The sequence below is a fragment of the Eretmochelys imbricata genome, chromosome 24, assembly GCF_965152235.1.
Source record: "Eretmochelys imbricata isolate rEreImb1 chromosome 24, rEreImb1.hap1, whole genome shotgun sequence".
Classification (NCBI taxonomy): Eukaryota; Metazoa; Chordata; order Testudines; family Cheloniidae; genus Eretmochelys; species Eretmochelys imbricata.
The window spans coordinates 15,776,301-15,800,925 of record NC_135595.1 but is presented as its reverse complement, the minus strand read 5'-3'; the positions used below and the strand labels follow the sequence as shown (position 1 = coordinate 15,800,925).

At 50.6% G+C, this 24,625-nt stretch overlaps 1 protein-coding gene and 1 non-coding gene across 2 annotated transcripts; both read left to right on the top strand.

Annotated features, from left to right (window-relative positions):
- The first annotated feature begins 1,672 nt into the window (after positions 1-1,672).
- On the top strand, positions 1,673-24,339 carry LOC144279962 (trypsin-like). Its single transcript, XM_077841666.1, has 5 exons — positions 1,673-1,712; positions 5,533-5,692; positions 22,365-22,618; positions 23,788-23,924; positions 24,160-24,339. The coding sequence occupies exons 1-5, from the start codon at positions 1,673-1,675 to the stop codon at positions 24,337-24,339; spliced, it is 771 nt and encodes a 256-aa protein (XP_077697792.1).
- On the top strand, positions 6,003-6,130 carry LOC144280051 (U6atac minor spliceosomal RNA). Its single transcript, XR_013348720.1, has one exon. It is a non-coding gene; the product is annotated as a U6atac minor spliceosomal RNA (small nuclear RNA).
- Positions 24,340-24,625: the final 286 nt, after the last annotated feature.

The window sequence follows — 24,625 nt, the reverse complement described above, 5'->3', positions numbered from 1 at the left end:
AGCACTTACCTAGCTTAAGTTAATTAGAACCAGGTTTAATTGAAACCAGGCTTAGACCATCATCAAGGAGAAAATCCACACACCCAAGGTTTCCACAACTAAGATCTGATTCTGGGACACCATAAAGGGGCCCAGTTTTCAGAGCAGTTGAATGTCCATCGTCAGAAATCCAGGCTGCTTTAAGTAACTAGGCGCTGCCCAGACACACAGTGACAGGCCCTGCCCCAGCTGAGATCAGGGCCCCGTCATGCCAGAACTGCAGGCGGGCAGTAAAGGATTGTGAGTGATTTGCCTGTGGGCAGCGAAGGATCATGGGTAATTTTGAGTGGGCCGCAAAGTTTTGTGGGTGGTTTGCAGGTGGGCAGCTTTGGTTTTGGCCTTTGGAAAGGCCAGTTTTTTGCCATTAAGACACCAACCTAGGACCCTGGTTCAAATCCTGATTCCCACCTCAGACTGTGGGGGCAAGTTACTGAGTCTCATTGTGCCTCAGTTTCCCTATGTCTAAAACAAGCATGTAGGGTGGGGGGGCATTGTAATGATAAAGTCCACTAATGTTTGTGAGGTGCTGGGATTCTTTGGGGTGTGAGGATGGGAGGGGAGGGCGGGGGACAGAGACATCTGTAGACCAATGTGTGACACCCATGACCAAAACAGCATATGTACAGACATGCTTCGACCCCCCTTTTTTTCCCCTAGATCCTACCCGTCTTCAGATATTTCCCTGCCCTCCCCCCCATCACCTGGGCACCTTGCAATCTCTAATGCATTTATCAGCCCTCACCACCTGTGGGAGGCAGGGCTATTATTCCAGGAGGCAGCTGGGGAAACTGAAGCATGGAGCAACTCAGTGACCTTCTCGAGGATTCAGGGGCAGAGGAGGGCATTAAACGCAGCCCTGCAGCCACCCCAGGTGAAGGCCCTAATGCCCAGCCTGCCGGCTGCCGGTTCCACACAGCCATTGCTGTGCAAGCTGGGCCGGCCTGAGGGAACATGGCGCCCTGGGCAAACTTGTTTTTTGGCTCCCTTTCCTTGCGTTTGAGACCAACAGCATGGGGCACAGGGCGTGAGGAGCAGCTCCTGGACCCAAAGCCCAGCTAAGCTGCCCAGGGAGGAGTTTCTGAGCCTGGGGGCTCTCCCAGCCATACCCGCCCACCCCACAACCAGCTAGCCGGGGGAGAGCCCCTCTGCCTGCGCCTCCCTGCCAGACTGGTGGCTCCCCCAGTCTGGCTGGCCAGGGGATCCAGCCCCCCCGGCTCGCCCGCACTCCACCCAGGCCCTCCAGCTTGTGACACTCTGACAGTGCCCATCCCGCCAACCCTGGCTCCCTGGGCGGTGGCCCACATCTCCCACCCGTAAGGCCAGCCCTGTGTCCAAGCCTCATGGTGCCCACTCCAGTGGCCTCTGAGTCACGGATCGGGGGTCCCAGGAAGGCCGTGGCAAGCGAGGGCAGTTTCCGCGCTGCCTCTGGGGCAAGGCACCCATCGGTAGGGCGTATTCCCCGCCAAACAAGCTTCAGCTTTTCCTGGCCCGGTGACAAGGGAAGGCGGGGCTGGTAGGGATTTAAGGGTGATGAATTTCTCTGCTAGTAAACCGTCGGCTCCCCGCCAAGCTGTGCCACCCAGCCTCGAGCAGCCAGGAGGCCAGGCCACCAAGCCGCCTGCCCACCCGAGACATGGTCCTGCTGGCCACGGCGATGCTGCTGCTGGCTTCAGGTGAAAGGGGGCTGGAGGGCGAGTGTTTCTCTGTGTGTGTGCGGGGCGATGGCTGTGCATTTGTGGCTGCGGGTGTGAGTGTGGGTGACTGGGCGAGCGTCCGTGTGCATGAGGGGGTGTGTGTGAGCGTCTGTAGATGGCACAGGCAAGTGTGTAAGTGTCCATGTCTGAAGGCAGGTGTCAGCGTGTGCAGGGATGTGTGTGTGTCTCTGTGTGTGCACATGTGTGTACACATGAGTAAAGTAATTGTGTGTGTCTGTGCATGAGGACGGAAGAATCCCGTGCACCGCTACAGACTAGGGACCGAATGGCTCGGCAGCAGTTCTGCAGAGAAGGACCTAGGGGTGACGGTGGACGAGAAGCTGGATAGGAGTCAACAGTGTGCCCTTGTTGCCAAGAAGGCCAATGGCATTTTGGGACGTATAAGTAGGGGCATAGCGAGCAGATCGAGGGACGTGATCGTTCCCCTCTATTCGACATTGGTGAGGCCTCATCTGGAGTCCTGTGTCCAGTTTTGGGCCCCACACTACAAGAAGGATGTGGAAAAATTGGAGAGAGTCCAGGGAAGGGCAACAAAAATGATTAGGGGTCTAGAACACATGACTTATGAGGAGAGGCTGAGGGAACTGGGATTGTTTAGCCTGCAGAAGAGAAGAATGACGGGGGATTTGATAGCTGCTTTTAACTACCTGAAAGGTGGATCCAAAGAGGATGGCTCTAGACTATTCTCAGTGGTAGGAGATGACAGGACAAGGAGTAATGGTCTCAAGTTGCAGTGGGGGAGGTTTAGGTTGGATATTAGGAAAAACTTTTTCACTCGGAGGGTGGTGAAACACTGGAATGCGTTACCTAGGGAGGTGGTGGAATCTCCTTCCCTAGAAGTTTTTAAGGTCAGGCTTGACAAAGCCCTGGCTGGGATGATTTAGTCGGGGATTGGTCCTGCTTTGAGCAGGGGGTTGGACTAGATACCTCCTGAGGTCCCTTCCAACCCTGAGATTCTATGATTCTATGAGTGTTTCTGTGTCTGTGTGTAGCCACAGGGCTGTGTGTACATGTTAAAAGTGGACACATGAGTGTGGGGGGCATGTGCACATGCATGTGTGTGTTACTGGGTGTGTGCGTATGTTTTACTGTATATGAGTGTGCGTTTGCTACTGTGTGCGCGTGTTACAAGTATGTGTGTGTAACTCTGTGTGTGTGTTGCTGTGTATGTGCATGCGAGTGTTTGTGCATTACTGCGTATGTGTGTCACTGTGTGTGTGTGTTACGGTATCTGCGTGTGTGTGTTCCCGTGTGTGTGCATGCCTGTGTTTGTCCATTACTGTATATGTGTGTGTTGCTGTGTGTGTGTGTCACTGTGTGTGTGTGTGCGTTACTGCGTCTATCTGGGTGCGTTCCTGCACGTGCGTGTGTGTCGCCGTGCGTGTGTTACTGCGTGTGCGTGCATGCGTGTGTGTACGCCAGGGTGTCTGTCTGTCTGTCTGTGAGCCATGGCAGGAGGCCCCACCATCGCCGAGCACCCAGTGGGTGACCCGGGGCGGTAGCAGAGCGGAGCTAGGAGGGACAGCTCGGGGGCTGGCTCTGGGGGAAGCATGGGGGGGTCAGACACGAGGGGATGGCTGGGCAAGGACGGTTAATGGCTCAGGAAGAATGTTTGTGCACCCCCAACGTACTCCCCCCGCCCCCCCCCACCGCCTGTGCTCCCCATCCCGCGTACTCCCCTGCCCCACCCACCCCCTGACCTCCCCACCCCACGTAATTCCCCACCCCACCCCACCCCACATACTCCCCCACCCCATCCCCTGTGATCCCACCCCATGTACTCCCCTGCCCCACCCCCTGAGCTCCCCACCCCACATACTGCCCTGCCCCACCCACCCCCTGACCTCCCCACCCCACGTAATTCCCCACCCCACCCCACCCCACATACTCCCCCACCCCATCCCCTGTGATCCCACCCCATGTACTCCCCTGCCCCACCCCCTGAGCTCCCCACCCCACATACTGCCCTGCCCCACCCACCCCCTGACCTCCCCACCCCACGTAATTCCCCACCCCACCCCACCCCACATACTCCCCCACCCCATCCCCTGTGATCCCACCCCATGTACTCCCCTGCCCCACCCCCTGAGCTCCCCACCCCACATACTGCCCTGCCCCACCCACCCCCTGACCTCCCCACCCCACGTAATTCCCCACACCACCCCACCCCACATACTCGCCCACCCCATCCCCTGTGATCCCACCCCATGTACTCCCCTGCCCCACCCCCTGAGCTCCCCACCCCACATACTGCCCTGCCCCACCCACCCCCTGACCTCTCCACCCCACGTAATTCCCCACACCACCCCACCCTACATACTCCCCCACCCCATCCCCTGTGATCCCACCCCATGTACTCCCCTGCCCCACCCCCTGAGCTCCCCACCCCACATACTGCCCTGCCCCACCCACCCCCTGACCTCCCCACCCCACGTAATTCCCCACACCACCCCACCCCACATACTCGCCCACCCCATCCCCTGTGATCCCACCCCATGTACTCCCCTGCCCCACCCCCTGAGCTCCCCACCCCACATACTGCCCTGCCCCACCCACCCCCTGACCTCCCCACCCCACGTAATTCCCCACACCACCCTACCCCACATACTCCCCCACCCCATCCCCTGTGATCCCACCCCATGTACTCCCCTGCCCCACCCCCTGAGCTCCCCACCCCACATACTGCCCTGCCCCACCCACCCCCTGACCTCCCCACTCCACGTAATTCCCCACACCACACCACCCCACATACTCCCCCACCCCATCCCCTGTGATCCCACTCCATGTATTCCCCTGCCCCACCCCCTGTGATCCTCACCCCATGTACTCCCCCATCCCACGTATTCCCTCACCCCACCCCCCTGAGCTCCCCACCCCATGTACTCCCCTGCGCCACCCCCTATGCTCCCCACATCCCCTGCCCTCGAGCCTACGCTGCCATGAGCAGGAGTCTCCACCAACCGTTTAAAATGGTCCGCACATGTCCGTACATCTTCAAACAATGTCCCCCAATCCCTGAACCCCTACACGCCCCCATATATCCCCCGTGATCCCAGCTCCCCCCATCCCTCTGCCCTCTCCCCCTGCAGCATTCCAGGTCCTGGCCCAGCCCCAGGGACCCCTGCCTGGCTCAGCAGCGGCTCCTAGGAGAAGGCGCGGACAGGGGGGTCTCCACACGCTGCCCCCGCCCCGAGCGCCAACTCCGCAGCTCCCATTGGCCTGGAACGGGGAACCGCGGTCAATGGGAGTTGCAGGGGCAGTGACTGCAGGCAGACCCAGCATGCAAAGCCGCCTGGCCGCCCCTGAGCCTAGGAGACGCTGCCAGACATGCTACCGCTTCCAGGAGCCACCCATGGTTAAGCGCCCTCCGGCCAGAGTCTTCACCCTGAACCCCCTCCCACACCCCAATCCCCTGCCCCAGGCTCAGCCTGGAGCCCCCTTTTGCACCCCAACCCCTTGCCCCAGGATCACCCCAGAGCCCCCTCCCATGCTCCGAACCCCTCAGACCCACTCCCCAACCCAGAGCCTGCACCCCCTACCGCACCCCAATCCCCTGCCCCAACCTGGTGAAAGTGAGTGAGGATGGGGGAGATCGAGTGACGGAAGGAGGGGGGCTGGAATGAGTGGGGGCAGGGCCTTGGAGAAAGGATGGGGCAGGTGCATGGCCTGGGGAAGGGGCGGGACAGGGGAAGGGCAAGGGTGTTTGGGTTGGTGCAATTAGACAGTTGGCAACCCTAGCTCGGACACGGACAATTCCCCCCCCACACACACACTTTAGTGGCTGCTGAGGACGAGCGGATCATTGGGGGAGATTCCTGTGACCGGCAACAGCAAGGCTACCAGGTGGCCCTGATGGGCTCCGCCAACATCGTGCGCTGTGGGGGGGTGTTGATCGACCCCGGCTGGGTGCTGACGGCCGCCCACTGCAACACTGCGCGGTAAGTAGCCCAGGGCCAGGAGGGGGGACGCAGAGAGTGGGGGCCCGTCGGTTAGAGCTTGAGCCGGGTGCTCAGGACACCCAGCTTCCATTCCCTGCTTGATGCCGACTTCCCTTGGGCAGATCACTGAGCCGGCCTGTGCCTCAGTTTCCCCCATCTGGACAATGGGGATAACAGCCCTGCCCTGCTTCACAGGGGGGCTGATGAGGGGAAAGAGGCCTAGAAGCTATGGAAATGGGAGCTGTATAAGGACCCTAGCTAGCTGTGCTGAATGTGTGAGGTGGGAGATTCAGAACACGTTTTGCCATACATGTAGTAAGAAAGGTGAGAAGGTTCTCACTCCCCTTGATAAGGATGGGAGAGGTCCTAGTGACCTTTACAACATGCATACGGTTAAGGCATTGCCATGTACTTTGTGACATCTAACCAAGTTTTTCAGTGTGCCCTGGTTGCCAAGAAGGCTCACTGGACTGTATAAATAGGGGCATTGCCAGCAGATTGAGGGACGTGATCATTCCCCTCTATTGAGCATTGGTGTGGCCACATCTGGAGTACTGTGTCCAGTTTTGGGCCCCACACTACAAGAAGGATGTGGAAAAATTGGAGAGAGTCCAGTGAGCACATGACTTATGAGGAGAAGCTGAGGGAACTGGGATTGTTTAGTCTGCAGAAGAGAAGAATGAGGGGGGATTTGATAGCTGCTTTCAACTACCTGAAAGGGGGTTCCAAAGAGGATGGATCTAGACTGTTCTCCGTGGTAGCAGATGACAGAACAAGGAGTAATGGTTTCAAGTTGCAGTGGGGGAGGTTTAGGTTGGATATTAGGAAAAACTTTTTCACTCGGAGGGTGGTGAAGCACTGGAATGGATTCCCTAGGTAGGTGATGGAATCTCCTTCCTTTGAGGTTTTTAAGGTCAGGATTGACAAAGCCCTGGCTGGGATGATTTAGTTGGTGTTGGTCCTGCTTTGAGCAGGGGGTTGGACTAGATACCTCCTGAGGTCCCTTCCAGCCCTGAGATTCTATGATTCCATGATCCTTCTCCTGCTCTCTGTTGGGGCCTTGGTTTTGTAGAGTATAAGAGCTTCCAGGCAGGGCCTGTCTCTGGCTGTGTCTGGGCAGCGCCCAGCACAACGGGGCCCTGATCCCACCTGGGGCAGGGACTGTCCCTGACTGTGTGTCTGAGCAATGCCCAGCAAAATGGGGCCCTGATCTGTATAAGGTACTTGGAAATGTGAACTAGATCCTCAGATGGCATAAATTGGCTCTAGTGGGGTTACAACCAATTGACACCAGCTGGGGTTCAGGCCCAGCGTTGCTATTTTATCACTAGTCCCCAGTAGTTAGTGGCGTTTTTCTCCAAGTCCCAGCCCCTGGAGTCCAGGGACTATGAGAGTATCTCGGCTTCCATTATAATAAGAAAAGTAAGTTTCCACCTTCCTAGTTGGGGAGAAAAGCTGGAAAATTTGAGAAATCTAAAGAGTCTGAAATCAGATGGTAAATTTGAACAAATAATAACAATCTGCGCTCCTTGCTGTATTTGATCTGTAGTTTTAAAAAATTACAAGTAATTTCCTGATTTTTAAGCCAATCTCGTGATTTTGGGGGGCTGGACTCACGACTTTGGAATGTGTGGGGCTGGCAGTTCTGGAAGCAGAAGGGAAATTTCTCCCTCGATATCGGTTTTGATGCCTTGAAATACGGCTGAACAAAGAATCGATTTTTCGGTCCACTGGCAATGCTGAAAAATCGGGGGGAAATTGTGAGGGGTTGACATTTTTCACAATGTACAGCAAATTGAAAAGTATAACAACACTTTTTTGTTTTGGGCGGGATGGAACGTTTTGTTTGACCTGAAATGAAAGATTTCATTCTGACACTGAGCGTTTTTTAATGTTTTTTCAAAATCAAATGAAGGGAAATTTTGAATCAAAATTTCCAACTGTCGACAAGAAACATTTTGGATTTTCTCATATTTTGGTTTTAAATGAACAATTTGGAAACCGACACGAATTTGTAAAATAGTCAGTGTTGCCGAATTTGGATTTTTCACCAGAAAAAAAGGTCTGGCTGAAAAATATTGCCTAGCTCCAGTCACAATAAATGTCATTTCTAGCATATTACCAACCCTGATTTCCCCAACATTTAAGCCCTTTACTATACCAGCAAAACACTATAATGAAGATCTGGAGTTAGGCTGGGATTTGAAAGCCAGCCACTAGATTTTGATGCCCAGTTCCCATTTATTTGACTGGGAATTGGACATCCCAATGCATTAAATGGCTTTGAAGTTATCAGCCAGCATTCGTAGTTTGCATCATTATGGCTAGAAACAATAGGCCAGAGATGGGCAAACTATGGCCACATCCGGCCAGCGTGACCCTCCTGCCTGGCCCCTGAGCTCCTGGCCCGGGAGGCTCACCCCCGGCCCCTTCCCTGCTATTCTCCCTCCCTGGCAGCCTCAGCTGACTGCCCCACCAGCGCAATGCTCTGGGCACGGAGGCTGCAGAGCCGTGGCCTGACCCAGTGCTCTGTGCTGCGCGGAGGGTGGCTGGCTCCAGCCGGGCAGCATGACTGTAGTGCCGGCAGCCACTGGTCCTCCAGGCAGCGCGGTAAGGGGGCAGGGAGCGGGGGGGTTGGATAGAGGGCTGGGGAGTTCGAGGTGGTGGTCAGGGGGCAGGGGTGTGGATAGGGGGCAGGGCAGTCAGAGGGCAGGGAACAGGGGGGTTGAATGGGGGCAAGGGTCCCAGGGGGGCAGTCAGGAAGGAGAGGAGGGGTTGGATGGGGCGGCAGGGGCCAGTCAGGGGCAGGGGTTCCGGGGGGGGCAGCCAGGGGACAAGGAGAAGGGGTGGTTGGATGGGGCAGGGGTCCTGGGGGAGCAGTCAGGAAGGGGGGGGTGGAGCGATGGGGGAGGCAGTCAGGGCAGGGGTTCCGGGGGCAGTCAGGGGACAGGGAGAAGGGGTGGTTGGATGGGGCAGGGGTCCTGTGGGGGGGCAGTCAGGAATGAGAGGAGGGGTTGATGGGGCGGCAGGGGGCAGTCAGGGGTGGAGGGGTCCAGGGGCGGTCAGGGGACAGGGAGCGGGGGGGTGGATGGGGCAAGGGTCTCAGGGGCCCACCAGGGGACAGGGAACAGAGGGAGTTGGATGGGGTAGGAGTCCCAGGGGGGCTGTCAGGGGGCGAGAATCGGGGGAGTCGGATAGGCGTCAGGGCCTGGACCGCGCCTGGCTGTTTGGGAGGCACAGCCTCCCCTAACCGGCCCTCCATACAATTTTGGAAACCCGATGTGGCTCTCAGGCCAAAACGTTTGCCTGCCCCTGCAGTAGGCCACGCGGCATCCTCTTCTGGTGGAATGATTTATTGTCTATAACAAATCGGGGATGAGAGTTGAATCCCACGTCCTATTTTACTTCTATTTTGACTAGACGCGGGCAACTCTTTTGACTAAACCCTTTTTTTAATTTTGGTGAACAATGCAGATATTTTTCAGCTAAAAATGCAGATTTCATTAATTCATGTTGATTTCACCCAATTGCTTCAGGGGAAAAAATCCTAAAAGATAAAAATTCAGGAAAAAAAATCTAAATATTGCATTCTGACATTTTTGAAATGACACGTTTTAATTTTTCAATTCGAAAGGACTTCTTTGTTCAGCAATTTCCTGCAGGATTTTTTTTTTTTAATTAAAAATGTCGCGAAAGGATTGAAATGAAATATTTTGTTTCAGGACAAATGAAACATTGTGTTTGGCCTGTGCTTAATTTTTTAGCTTTTGGATTCTCTGGAAATTTAGAAAAAAATCATTTTCGGTTCAATAATTTTTTTTCCGCTTATTCAGAATTGCAAGTGAATGACAGATCCTTTCTTTGCCCAGCTCATTTAATGATTTTGGGGCCTGACTTGCGATTTTTGAATGCTTCGGGCTGATGACTGGGAGAATTTCTCCTCGTGGAGAAGCTTGTGTATACTTGCAGTGTTTGTACTCTGTTCAAGGGGGAAAGAGAAATGCAATATGTCAGCATGGGTGCTGGGTGAACCACAGACTTGGGGAGGCTAGCCCCCAGCTCAGTCCACCCCTTCTGCCCGAGGCCCACCCCTCTGCCCCCACTGAAGTCCAGAGCCCCTCCTTCCCCCTCCCCCAGCTCCGGGCCGCTCAAATGCCTCCAGCCCCAGAGTGCCAGGCAGGCGGGCAGCATGCGGCCCCCAGCCCCCAAGCGCCAGGCAGGTGGGCAGCACGCAGCCCCCAGCCCTGGAGTGCCAGGTGGGCAGCATTGCCCCTAGGACCCCCAGCCCTGGAGAGCCAGGTGCCAGGGCCCTAGCCCCAATGCCCCCAACCCTCCCCCAGCACAGGGCAGGTAGCCACAACACCGGCAGCCACAGCACCCCCAGCCCTGCAGCTCTGGCAACGCAGCCCCCAGCCCTGCAGCACCAGGAGCCGTGGCCCTAGCGCACAGGGCCCCCCCAGCGCTGCGAAGCCCCAGCCACTCCAAGTCCCAGCTCCAGGCCGGCTGCCCTAGCCCCAGCCCCAGGGCTCTTCCCGGAAGAGGAGCAGCCTGCCTGGGCTGGGGCCAAGGGGGAAGCAGCAAGCATGGGCGGGTGTCCTCAGGGCAGAGCATGGGCAGGGCCATGCAGGACTGTTTGGGGAGGCCCAGCTTTGCCCAGTCTATGATACGCACCACCCATGTATGTCAGAAAAATTATGTGTTGCAAATGATTTGCTCAGCTCTAGAAAGGAATCACGTCAAACAAAAATATTACATAGGCAATGTCCCTTTTATGCCTTTCTCTCCATTCTCAGTTCATTTTCAAATCCCTCGCATGTGTGTATCTCCCTTTGCTCCACAGTTCATTTTACAAGAGGCACTGGTTTAACTACAGTTGTGTTTTTAAATCAATTTAGTTAAATGGATACAAACTCCTGTGTAGAGCTGGTTAGAAACAAAGAGTTTGATTCTGCAGCAAATTCAGAAATTGTGAGTTATTTTTCCTGAACTGGATCAAAAAAGTGACATTTCTAAATTTTCCATAGAACAAAAATTCTGAAGAATTTAGGTCTGGAACTGTCAGACTGTTTCATTTTGAGAATGTCAGATTGCCTTGTTGAAATAAGGTAATAAATGTTCGATTTCAATAATGTCCACTCATTTCATTTTGATTTTTATAATATAATATAATATAATATAATATAATATAATATAATATAATCAAAATGCATTGAAATGATAAATTCAAAATCGAACATTTCATGGGATTGTCAAAATGAAACAAGAAAATCACATCAAAAATGTTGGCATCAGAGTTTTGTTGCGAGATTTTTTGACCACAGAGATTTCCCTTGGAAAAGTTTCCTTCTTAGAACACACATGTTAATGCAGCCTATGCCAGGTCCCACATCTATGAACAAAGAATCTGGGTCACAATTCCAAGCCAGGGGGCTGTACCCTGGAAAGCAGTGACCCTGGGAATGACCCAGGAGTCCTGGTGGAACCAACCACCCATGAGCTGTGGCAATGCTGTGGCTGACAGTGAGCATGACCCTGGGCGGGAGAACCAGAGGAATGGCAAGTAGGAGCCGGGAGGTGGGACCCTCTCTGGACAAGACATTAGGGAGACCGTGGCTGGAGACTACACCTGGCTCGGGGGCGGGGATGGGGCACTCATGAAACAGGATGTCACACAGTTCTGACCCTGTGAGCGCTCCAGCGCTGGAGCATCCACGGGAAAAAATAGTGGGTGCTCAGCGGCCCCCCACAATCAGCTCCTCCCCTTCCCCCTCCCCGCAGCACTTCCTGCCTGCTGGCAGCCCCACCAATCAGCTCCTCCTCCTCCCTCCCAGTGCCTCCCATCCACAGCAATCAGCTGTTCAGCGGTATGCAGGAGGCCCTGGGGTGGAGGGGGAGGAGCGAGGGCAGGGTGCACTCAGGGGAGGGGGCAGAACAGGGCAGAGCTGGGGTGGGAAGCGGTGGGGTGGGGGTTTGGGGGAAAGGGTGGAGTGGGGGCAGGGCCTGGGGCAGAGCAGAGGTTGAGCAACCCCCGGCAACTCATAAAGATGGTGCCTATGGGATGTCAGGAGATCAGGGAGGGGTCAGAGAAGAGCTACAGGAACAATCTAAGGGATGAAAAAATTGCCTTACAGCCAGATACTGAAGCTCGATCTATTGAGTTTCTCCCAGAGACGGCAAAGACTTGATCCTGGTCTATCAGCACCTCCAATGGGACGAGATTTCAGAGGGTCAAGGTTTCTGTAACCCAGCAGACAAAGGCAGGCAGAGCAAGATCTGATGGCTGGGAGATGAAACCCGACAAATCCCAGGGACAAACTGAATTATCCCAAGTCTACTCATAATGCACACCCCAGCCTGAAGTTGCACCAGTTGAAGTAAATCACCCCAAAAAGAGTTTAACTGGTGCAAATTTCTAATGCAGCTCTGCTGAGACTGGCTTAATAAGGCATTCATTTTTACCAGTGAAGGTAATTAACCACTGGGACAATTTACCATGGGTCGTGGTGGATTCTCCATCACTGCTAACTTTTAAATCAAGAGTGGATGTGTTTCCAGGAATTATTTTGGAGCAGTTCTCTGGTCTGTGTGACACAGGAGGGAGACCAGATGATCCCTTCTGGTCTTGGAATCTACGAATTAATTCCTCCAAAAGTTCACTTTAATTTAGTGATTTACCAACGCAAAAGAGCTCCCGGTTGTGGGATACACACACAGGACAGGCCTAATTCACCAGAAGCACAATGCTAACTTTGCCTAGAGCAGAAGAAGAATCACAAAGACAAATTTTTCTGGAGAAATATTTTTTGGACAGTGAATAATTGATTTGGGGGAAAATGGAGTCTTGGTTGCCCTTAAATTACTTGTGAATTGAACACAAATTCAGTGAATAGATTTGGCCTAAACTTTTTTTAGGGGGGACTTAGGTGCCATCCCCAAAATGGCCAGTGGAGGTGATATAACCTTTAGCCCATGGGTTAGGGCACTCACCTTGGATGTGGACCACCTGTGTTCAATTCCCCTTTGCTAGATGGGAAGAAGGGATCTGAGTATGGGTTTCCCACACTGCAGAAGAGTGCGCAAACCACTGGGCTAAGGTGTGTAAGGGAGGCTGGGTAAACGGTTATAAAACGTCAGTTTTGAACCTATCAGAATGCTCCTTCCCAAAGAACCAAATTTCATCAAAGTTGACACATCTGCTTTTGAGGAATCAGCATTTTCCAACTGAGAAATGCCCTGTTGCAAAGTTTCACATCATAATTCATAGTTTTCAAAACCAACAGTCACTGTTCTGCCCATCCAACCCGATCTCCTGCCTAGCCCAGGCCAGAGAACCTCCCCCAAGGATTCCTGCACGCAGCCCAAGCTCCCTCTTGCTTGTGTGCCCTTAACGCCATCCCTTCACAGATTTCAAGCCCATATCTGGTGGCTGAGCTAGAGCAGAGCTTTGAGAGAAAGACGCCCAATCTTGACGGAAAGCTTCTGAATGACAAAGAATTGGCCCCGCCCCCACTTCTGGGGCAGTTGTTCCAAGGATCAATCTTGGGGAGAGCTGCGTTCGAGGCCTTGCTCTGCTACAGACTTCCTGGGTGACTTTAGGCAAGTCATTTAGCCTCCGTATGCTTCGGTTTCCCCATCTGTGCGACAGGGAGAATAGTCCTCACAGCTAAAGAGGCAGGTTTTCCAAAGGGTGCCCAGGAATTTATACCCATCGAAACAGGCGATACAAAACCCACAGCACCGAGTCGCCGGCTCAGGTGATTTGGTCTGCGGGGCTAAGAACTGCAGTGTGGGTGTTTGGATCTGGGTTCTGAGACCCTCCCTTTCTTGGGGTCTCGAAGCCTGGGCTCCAGCCTGAGCCCACACCTCTACACTGCAATTTTGTAGCCCCATGACCCCGGGTCACAGCATAGAAGCACCATAACTACCTTAGCCCAGCCCAGCCTTTGCCTTTCCCTCCGAAATCAGTCCCTCTGCCTTCTAGATCATTTCCCGGCCTCTCGGCTAGAACACCCTGCGTCTCTCGGCCTCAGTACCTCGCTGGGCAGCAGTTAAGCACTGAAATACCTTGAGGGAGCTGGGGCTCAGCACCTAGCCCCGAATGTGCTGCCCAGAGCAGAACGCAGCCATGCAGCGTCTCGGTGTGTCTTTGTGCAGCACCTGGCATAATGGGGCACCTGTAGGCAATAATAACATGAATAATCTGCAATAAGTATGCGGCCCAGAGTAGCAATGGCCTTTGCGTGTATTTTCGGCTGCAGTCCGATCAGTTGCAAATCTCTATCTAATTTGCTGTTCGCCCCGCCCCCAGATTGCTTCTGCCCTGCTGTCTAATTCCCTTGATCTCAGCTCCCTGGACTCAGGGCTCTTTTAAACACCATTGAGTTTAGCACAGTAGCCTCCAAGGACAACGTCCACCTGACATTTCCCCCAACCTCTAGGCCATTAACACAACGGGGCAAGATCCCCAGCTGATGTCAATGGGCCGTAGCTCCATTGGAGTCAATGGGGCGAGATCCCGAGCTGGTGACAATCAACTGTAACTCCATCGGAGTGAATGGGGCCAGGCCCCCAGCACCTCTCTTCCTTCCCCAACAAATCTCTGCTCCGTGGCTCAAGGCCTGGATCTGCCATTACCCACACAGCTGTCGATTTGAAAACTGCCTTCACTCCCCTGAATTGCACAAAGGTGATGCTGAGCGGGGGCGTGAGATGCAGACAGAACCGCCCTGTGTAGGTGTATCTCTGTAGCCTTGAGCGGGAAGGGCTGGAAATCCAGAGGGTTGGAATGGCACAAATGCAGGCAGGGAAAAGATTGTCCCTTGCTTTCAGATGTCTGCCTCAGTGCAAAGCCAGCAGTGTCCTCACCTCAAAGCCCTGAGAAAAAGCAACAGGTTAGCATGAAAAGCCCTGAGACTGGCTTTTTATGCCAAGAAATGAGATTGGCGTCAGAAAACCACAAGACTGATTTAAAAATCATGAGATTACAATGAGCTGGGGTTACAATTATTAAATTGTGATTTTAAAAAAAAACACACCATGAGACTGGCAGAAAAGAGGTCCTGAGACAGGCATCAAAAAAACCCACAAGATTGATTCAAAAATTCTGAGATTGGCAGGAAAAATCACGAGATTATCACTGGCAGTGGGGAACCTGTTTGTAATGGGGAATTTAGATCTTGAAGCATGAGCCCCTGGGGAAGGAAAGCCTGATGTGGTGCAGGAAGGTCAGACGTGGCCACTGGACTATGTTTGGCCGGCAGCCAACACGACGTCTACAGATTCTGCAGGTTCATAACTTTCATTAAAAACAAAGGTAAATTTCTAGCCTTCGTGGCTGCAGAGTATAACTGTGGGTATAACTCATGTGGTGATGTCCTCATCTCGGTTGGGGTCTGTGCAGTGCCCAGCACAATCAGGTCAGCAAACACCCCTTGTCCTTTATCCATCTAATTGCATCACTTCAGTGTCAATAAAAAGAAAAGGAGTACTTGTGGCACCTTAGAGACTAACCAATTTATTTAAGCAAAAGCTTATGCTCAAATAAATCAGTTGGTCTCTAAGGTGCCACAAGTACTCCTTTTCTTTTTGCGAATACAGACTAACACGGCTGCTACTCTGAAACCTTTCAGTGTCAATGTGATCTATTTAATAACCAATCCTTATGCTGGACGGAATGGGTGGGGGCGAGGGGGTTAGGAGGTAAGTGCCTTTTGTTTTCAGTGCTTGAAAAATACTACAGCTCTCATGATGCACCGTGACTTGTGAGTTGCTGTAGTGCAGCATGGGAGATGTAGTCCAGATGGGGAGTCCAGTCCATAAAGGAAAACAGTGGCATGAGGCAACTAAACTGCAGTTCCCATGAGTCACTGAGGCAGTATTTCCAAACTGATGTTTTGCCGTTTTTAGATACAACTTGCTGGTTTGGGGGTGTTCTCTTTTTGATGTAATGTTAAAATTCTTCCAGAGAGCAGACACTTTTAACAGTAAATTTTGCACTGTCCAAAAAACAATTCTCCATCAAAAAACAGTTTCCCCAGAAAAATTTGGACCAGCCCTGATGGAGAATAGGGAAAAAGGAAACAAAGAAAAAGGAAAAAAATGTGTATGTGAGGGGGGGAGGGAATGGTCCACAAAACTCCTAGGTCCCATTCACCCTGTCGTCTTAAGTGGCGGAAAATCAGAGGAAACCCAAAATCCGAAAGTCTGATTTTATACCTCAGCCCATCATTAAACATGGAATTAGGCTTTTTCTTCTGAATAAATGCCATCTCCATAGTCTGCTCCCGGTGGCATCTGGGAAACAATTAAAGACCTTGTGTACCCAGCTGGATTTTCACACCTGCACATCTATGCCAACTGGCATGAGCGTTACTGACAGAAAGCGCCTGAGGACGGTGAATGCCAGCCAACGGTATCAGGGCAACACGGTGTACGTGAGGAATATATAAGAGCAACACAGGAATCGTTAGAGATGGAACAATGGGCCAGTCCAGGCCGGAATCCTCACCCACTCCTTGCTGCCCTGGATGCAGACTGGTATCCACCACACTTCCCTGCCCCCCCCCCCCCCCCCGAATCAGACCCATGCACCCATCTGGCCCAGTCAGGTCTGTCTAGCTCAGTGTCCCCCATCCCAGATCAGATACAGAGGCTCATCGAACTGGGTGTCCCCCACCCCAGAACAGATCTATGAGCTCATAAAACAGAGATGGTTCAGAGAAGAGCCATGAGAATGATTAAAGGTTAGAGTGAGAGAATCCAGGATCTCCGTCTAGCAGAACAGAAGAACGGCCACACAGGGTCAGACCAAAGGTCCATCTAGCCCAGTATCCTGTCTTCCGACAGTGGCCAATGCCAGGTGCCCCAGAGGGAATGAACAGAACAGGTAATCATCAAGTGATCCATCCCGTCATCCATTCCCAGCTTCAGAGGCTAGGGACACCATCCCTTCCCATCCAGACTAGTAGCCATTGATGGACCCGTCCTCCAGGAACTTATTGGTTTCTTTTTCGAACCCTCTAATGGTCTTGGCCTTCACAACATCCTCTAGCAAGAAGTTCCACAAGTTGACTATGCGTTGTGTGAAGAAATATTTCCTTTTATTTGTTTTAAACCTGCTGCCTATTAATTTCATTTGGTGACCCCTAGTTCTTGTGTTCTGAGAAGGAGTAAATAACACTTCCTTATTTACTTTCTCCACACCAGTCATGATTTTATAGATCTCTATCATATCCCCCCTTAGTCATCTCTTTTCCAAGTTGAAAAGTCCCAGTCTTATTAATCTCTCCACATATGGAAGCCATTCCATACCCCTAATCATTTTTGTTGCCCTTTTCTGGACCTTTTCCAATTCCAATAGATTATTTTTTTAGATGGGGTGACCACATCTGCATGTGGTATGCAATGTGTGGGCGAACCATGGATTTATATAGAGGCAATATGAGATTTTCTGTCTTATTATCTCTCCCTTTCTTAATGATTCCCAACATTCTGTTTGCTTTTGAGTGGATGATTTCAGAGAACTATCCACAATGACTCCAAGATCTCTTTCTTGAGTGGTAACAGCTAATTTAGATCCCATCATTTTACATGTATGGTTGGGATTATGTTTTCCAGTGTGCATTACTTTGCATTTATCAACATTGAATTTCATCTGCCTTAACAAAGAGAAGGGTCATGGGTGATGTGATCCCCGTCTGTAAGCACCTACATGAGGAACAGATATTTGCTAATGGGCTCGTCAGTCTCACAGAGGTAGGTCTAACACCACCCAGCGGCTGGAAGCTGAAGCTAGACAAATTCAGATGGGAAATAAGGCGTAATTAACCATGAGAACAATTTATCAAGGGTCATGGTGGGTTCTCAATCACTGAAAGATTTTAAATCAACACTGGCTGTTTCTCTAAAAGAACTGCTTTGGGAATTAGTTTTGGGGCAGGTTTCTGGCCTGAGCTCTGCAGGGCCTGAGACAAGATGATCACAGTGGACCATTCCAGCCTTGGAATCTATGTCTCTATGAATCTAGCTTAGATGCATGGCCCGTCTAGCCTGGTGTATTCCCGCCCCCCACTTCTAGGGTTGCCACCTGGCCGGTTTTCAACCGTCCTGGCCGGTTTTTGTTCAGCCAGTTCAAAGATTTAATATGCCAGTGGCGCAACCTGGGACACGTTGGAGCGCTTGCCAATTCACACCCCTGTATTCCAGCTTGTGGTGCACATGAGGATAAGGTAAGGAAAATGATAACATCAAAATACATAAATTGTGGGCGGCGTTTTGTTGTTTGTTTGTTAGCCCAGCGTCCCCCATCTCCTCACCCCATTTCAGACACAGGGGACCACCCAGCCAGGTATCTCCCAGCCTTCAACCCATATCAGATCCATGGTCCAGCCAGCCTGCCCTCCTGCATCTTTGGGCTTGGCAGAATTTGGCTTTTATTTTTTGATCATTTTGAAGGGCAATATTGACGCTTCTTTGTACTTTTTTTTATTATTTTAAATTTTCACAGTAGTGCAAAATGATACATTTCCAGCATCTTTTCCCCCCTGTTCTTAGTTATTTAAATTTTCATCATCGCAGGGGGCAAACAACAGGGAGGGATCACGTGATTATTTAACGGCAGTAGATGTGGGGAGTCAAAAAGTTAACGATTTGTAGCCGGTAAAACACAAATTGCCAGCATCGCGTGGCAAATCGGACAAAACAAAGAGCCTGAAATCCAAAGGGCTTGAGCCACATTTTCCTTACTTTGCCTTTCGCTACGTTTTGGTCATCATCCATGGAAACATTTTCCCCACGGTCTGTGTGTGTGCAGTGCAATCGACACTGATTAATAAAAATCATATCCTTCCAAGCCTAGGCATATTGCATTTGAGGAATTCCACCATGTTTCCCCTTTGCCAGATGTCCTGAAGCAGATCTCGGCTGGCTCTAATTTATTGGATTATAGAAAAGATGCAGTGCAGCAAGGTACAGGACAGGCCCAAGCAGATTTGCCAGGGAGGTTAATTTTTAGAATCTTGCCTCTTCTGGAAACGCTGCCCTGGTTTTAACTCAACTGTTCTTAGGTCCGTCTAGAGCAGTGGTCCCCAAACGGTGGGATGGGGCATGGAGGAAAGTCCAGGGGGGCAGAGCGAGGCCCATGCCAGCCCCCACGGCCCCTCCCTCACCTGCAGCTGTGGCCCCGGCTCCATTCTGAGCCCTATGGCCCTGCTTCCAGCTGCAGCTCAGCCCTTGGCCCCTGCTCCTGGCTGCAGCTTGGCCCCCACTCTCAGCCTCTGCTTGGCCACCGGCCCCCTGGTCTGCTTACATATCTGGGGTTTCAAATGAGTCATTTCTAGGTATGATACCGAGGATTTTTCATACCTGGCCCCAAGCTTCTTACAGCATCGCTCTTTCCCCGTCTGCATCTCCCAGGGAGAACAACAACAGATGGACAAAAGGGGAGTCTTTTTTCAATTTTAAAATGTTCTAGCCTTCCCATTGGCTCTTTTGGCCAGGTGCCCACTCACTTCCTTTTACCTGTGCATTGCAGTGAGACTTTTTAACCCTTTACAGGTAGAGCAATTAGGGAACAGCTACTAAGAAGGATTTTATAGCTACTGGCTGGCTGGGTGTCTCCCCCTTTCATTTATCACACCGGCTCTGCTCCCACCCACAGCCCCTAACCTGGTCATGACTCTGCTCCCAGCCTGTGGGGCATGGACACCAATTACTGGTAAGGGGGATGTGAGAGGAAATGTTTGGGCACCACTGGTCTAGATGAAATGGCGGGACACCCTGCTCCCCACAGTGTGGACACACGGAAACTGGTTTAACCCTCAATCAAATCAGCTCAGTAATTATTTACATCGGGCAGCTTTTCTTAGGCAGAGTAGACCTTAGTCACCAGATTGCTTGGGATGATAAATCTCACGTGGCGGCTTTGCGGTCTGTCTCTGGTTGGAATCACCACCCAGCCATAACCAGCTGCTGGCGTCTCTGCTTAAAAGCATCCGACATAGAAAGGCAGAGGATTAGGAGACCTTGCAAAGGGAGCCGGGCTCATCCGCCCTTCCCCTCCCTCTGGAAGGGTGTGTACAGCTGGGGCTGGTGAGAAAATGGGTTGGTTTTTTTCCTCCACTGAAAGCGGAGGGGGAAAAAAATCATCTTTTTGCAAATTTTCCACAGGAAATTTTGAGGGCTTTTTGGCAAAAAATCCAAGATCTGAAATATTTCCATATGGAAAGTCACCACAGTGCCTTATGGGAGATATAGTCTGGGTGTCTCACATCTCTCCGCTTGTATTCTTCTCTATAGACTGGATTTCCTGGTCGGACTACATCTCCCATGATGCACCACAGTGTCTCCTCTAGCATTGGGTCAAGTGACAAGTGTTAATATCGCACAGCCACAGTGTATCACAGGAGGTGTAGTTGGGCTGCAGTGTGCTCCCATTCTCTTCTATAGGCCGGGTTCCCTGATTGGTCTGCATCTCCCATGATGCAATGTGCTTTTAGGGTTAAATGTTGGACATCTGCAGAGCATCATGGGAGATGTAGTCCAGCTGGAGACCCTGGAAAGTAGAGGAGAATGGGGGGTGGCGGGGAGGACACAAGGTTCCCATGCTATAACTCTCATGAGGTGCAGTGGTGCCATTTCAGAATAAGACTATTTATCTACCTATCTATCTATAAATGGCCAAATTTTTGACAGTTTTTGGGCATTTTGTTTTTTGACAAAAATTGGCATTTTCAGTGGGAAATTTGTGTGAAATATTTCACTGAGCCAGAAATCCAAAATTCCCTCAAAAAAACATACATTTTAACTCGCCCTAACAGCAGTATAAACCCAGCCAAGGACTCCAGAACAAATTCACAAAAGCAGTATACTAGATTGGCTCTTCTAGGATGAAAAGATATTGTTGGGAGCCTGGAAGAATCTCGTGGTTGATGGGGCTGAGATGAATTTCATAGCTTATAGTCCTGGATAGTCTATGTGCAAATGACTTCAGACTGTAATCAGTCTCTGCTTCAGTTTCCCCATCTGGGGTTAATGTCATTTGCTTCACTTTCTCACAGGGAGCTATGTTCATGCATGTGCGATGTTTGGAACATGCCCTCTATATTATAATTATATAATAATAATAATAATAATTATATTCCCGTATTCCATTAAGCGTAATTATCATGAATAGAGTTGGGTGAATAGCAAAAAATCGCTGAGCTGGGAAGAAATGAAGCATTAAAAACAGCTCTTTGTTGATCACTCTAAAGTACTTACTTGGCCCCCAGCACTCTGGCATCACAGTCATATTTATCTTGACAACAGCCCTCTGAACTAGGGCAGTGGAGAGATGGGGAAATTGAGACACAAAGAAGTTAAGTGACTTGCTCAAGGAGGGACTAGAACCTAGGTCTCTCAGACAGCATACTCTCACCATAACCTCAAGGCTAGCCATCTTCATTACTAAAATGGAGGTGCTTATGTTAGTCCTTTGTTGTGCATTTCACACACAGCATCACAGAAATGCATTCTTCAATATGTGCTATTCACTAGTCTCCCATTGTGAAGAGTTGCCAGCTCTTGGGGCTTGAAGGTTGTAGCTATAACCAACATTTTTCAGTTGAAAGGTAATTTTAGGTGGTAATTTTCATCAGATGTAATTTTTAAGCACTCTCATTTGCAGCTAAATTTCTCAGGTTTTGAATGAAAACCATACACTTGGACCAAAAATGATTTTCACAAATTGATTTTTTTGCACAGAAAATGGTTTTCAAAGACAGGCTTTTTAATGAAAACCAGTTTTTAAAAAAAAATGATTTTTTTTTTAACCAAAAGGGTATTTGAAAACAGAACAAACTAAAAAACCCTGTTAATTGTTTTTGCAACTGTTTTTCACCAAAAATGGGTTTTAAAATGTTTACCAAAAACATTTTTGGGAAAAGTGATTCCCTGCGCCCCTCCTCCCCACCCACCGTACCACACACCAGAGAACTGCCCCAAAATAATTTCCAGAGCAAAGTTTTTAGAAAAATATCCAGTCTTGATTTTAAAATTCCCAACGATGACGAATCAACCACCAGACCCCTTGGTAAATTGTTCCACTGGTTAATCACTCGCACCATTAAAACTTTGTGCTTTATTTCCCATCTGAATTTATTTAGCTTCAACTTCCAGCCACTGGATTATGTTAGACCTTCCTCTGCTAGACTGGGGAGCCGATAATTAAATATTTATTCCATATCTAGGTATGTATACACTGGGATCAAGTCATCCCTTAACCTTCTCTTTGTTAAACTAACTAGATTGAGCTCTCACTATAAATCAGGTTTTCTAATCCTTTAATCATTCTCCTGGCTCTTCTCTGAACCTTCTCCAATTGATCAAAATCCTTCTTGAATTGAGGACACAGGATTCCAGCTATGGTCACACCAGGGTCAAATATAAAGGTAAAATAACCCCTCTGCTCCTACTCAAGATTCCCCTGTTTATGCCTCCCAGGATCACATTAGCTGTTTGGGCTGCAGCTCGTGTGCCGCCAATTACCCACCATGACCCCCAAATCTTTTTCAGAGTCACTGCTACCCAGGAGAGAGTCCCCAGCTATAGAAGGAGGAAAGGTGGGAAGAGGGGAGGTCCCAGGTGAGGTTTCAGCTATTTTTATCTTGCTCTCTGTGCCATGTCCCTGCTACAGACCCATCTCCATTCGCCTGGGGGAGTACAGCCTGAGGACCAGCGAGGGGACAGAGCAGTGCATCAAATCAACCCAGTCCTTCCCTCACCCCAACTACAACATCACCACGCACGACTACGACATCATGCTGCTGAAGCTGCAGAGCACTGCCAACCTCAACAACTACGTCAAAACCATCCGCCTGCCTGACAGATGCCCTGAACCCAACACGGAATGCCTGGTGTCCGGATGGGGCACGGTCCAGACCCTTAAAGGTACAGAAGCAATCTGCAATGGGGCGCTGGGGGGCAGAAGGGAGGTGGAGGGAATATGGGGTCCTGCAGGAACGAGGGCGAGCACCACAGATGTTCTGCAGTGAGAGTTCTTTGAACACCCTTGCGATGGCCTTTCAGAGCTCTCTGGAGCTCCTCCGACATACTATGGCAGCCGTGCACTGGGTAGACACACCATTAAATAGGTGTTCCTGGCCAAGACAGATAGATAGATAGATAGATGTGTGTCATGATGGATGGATGGAAGTGTCTGAAGAGAGATGGATGGATGATAGGTATGCGTAAAGACAGGTGAATGTGTATAAGGGTGGATGGATATATAGATACTTTCTTAGGCACTTTGAATTCTGTGACAGTAACAAATCAGATGTTTCTGTGTTTGTCCCTTTATTTCAAAGCCAACATTTTACCACAGTCTGGGGTCCTCCCTACCTAATATTCACTGCCATGTATCTACAATTTTTGTGACCATTTCCCATCTACTTTTCAACTGACTGGTCAAATTTTGAATGTTTAGAAATTCTGATGAGATTTTCAAATTTCAAAATTTTGACAAGATTTCCAAATTTCAGTTTTTCAATGTGACTAGCAGATTTCAATATTTCAATGAGATTTGCAAGGCAGTTTTGATCTTTTGACATGCTTGCCAAATTTCACCAAGATTTCACGTTTCAAAATCTCAACAAGATTCCAAAGTTTGAAATTGCAACGAGAGTCCAAATTTCCAAATGTTGATGCGCTCCCCAGACTTCAAAAAGTTGGCGAGATTTCCAAACTTTGAAATTTTGACACGATTTCCAAATTTCAAACGTTTGATGCATTTTTCATTTTCAATGACACAACTGTGAAAAAAAACATGTGGAAACAACAACGTTTGCAATCCCCACTCTCCTTCTTCCCCTTTTGCCACCAACCCTAACCATGAAGGCTGGGATTTTGTGCACCTAACTCACCTAGGCTACTCTGAAATTCCACTCCCATAAGTTAGAATTTATCACACAGCCCCAGTTCTTCCTCAGATGAAGCTCCCCTTGGAACCAAAGTGCTGAGTGGTCACTGAGACACAGATGCTGCCTTACGTCTAGATGGGCGAAAGCATTTTCTCTCACCCTTTAACTCATCAGTGAACTTCTGGGGACTTTTTGTTCCAGTGCAGTACCCCAACGTTCTGCAGTGTGGGAAAGTCTACATCCAGCGCAACACGGACTGCGATAAATCTTACCCCGGGGCCGTCACTGAAAACATGCTATGTGCTGGTGTGAAGGAAGGAGGTGTGGATTCCTGCCAGGTAAGGGTGGGGTCAGTGTGGGGAAGGGGAAGATGACAGCAAACCCCCTAGGTCACCTTTGGGGAACTTTCCATCAGAACTGGAAATGCATCTCAACCGGATCACTAACGGATCCCGATCTCCTTTGTAAAGTTCTGTGAGATCTACTGATTGGGTGAGCTCAGTGGTCTTATCATTACCATGGAGATGGTTTCTTTGTCTCTCCCCACTTCCCCATCCCCCTTCCCCCATGCAGGGTGACTCTGGTGGCCCGCTGGTCTGCAATGGGAAACTCCAGGGCATCGTCTCGTGGGGATCACAGGTTTGCGCACCAAAAGGCAAGCCGGGCGTCTACACCAAAGTCTGCAGATTCACCAGCTGGATTCGGGGCACTATAAGGGAGAACTCCAGCAACCAAGCCTCCATCACCTGCTAGAAGCAAGCCACAGCTGCCACTGCCTCTTCCCCAGGGAACTGAGATTCCTGTAATAAACAGTGTGAAAAAACACCCGTGGCTCATTGCCTCCTTTGCACCTAGGACCGGATCTACCAGCCTCTGTCACTTTCTTGTCTACATCTGCTCTCTCTCTCCATCTGAGACAGAGCCCCTCTTTCCCCTCCCCATAGGAAGCCTTGCTGTCGATGCACCCATGTGGGAGGTTGACAGTGGGGCTCGAACCCACGACCTCTGCATCTAAAATCCTGGGCCACTGCCACCTGAG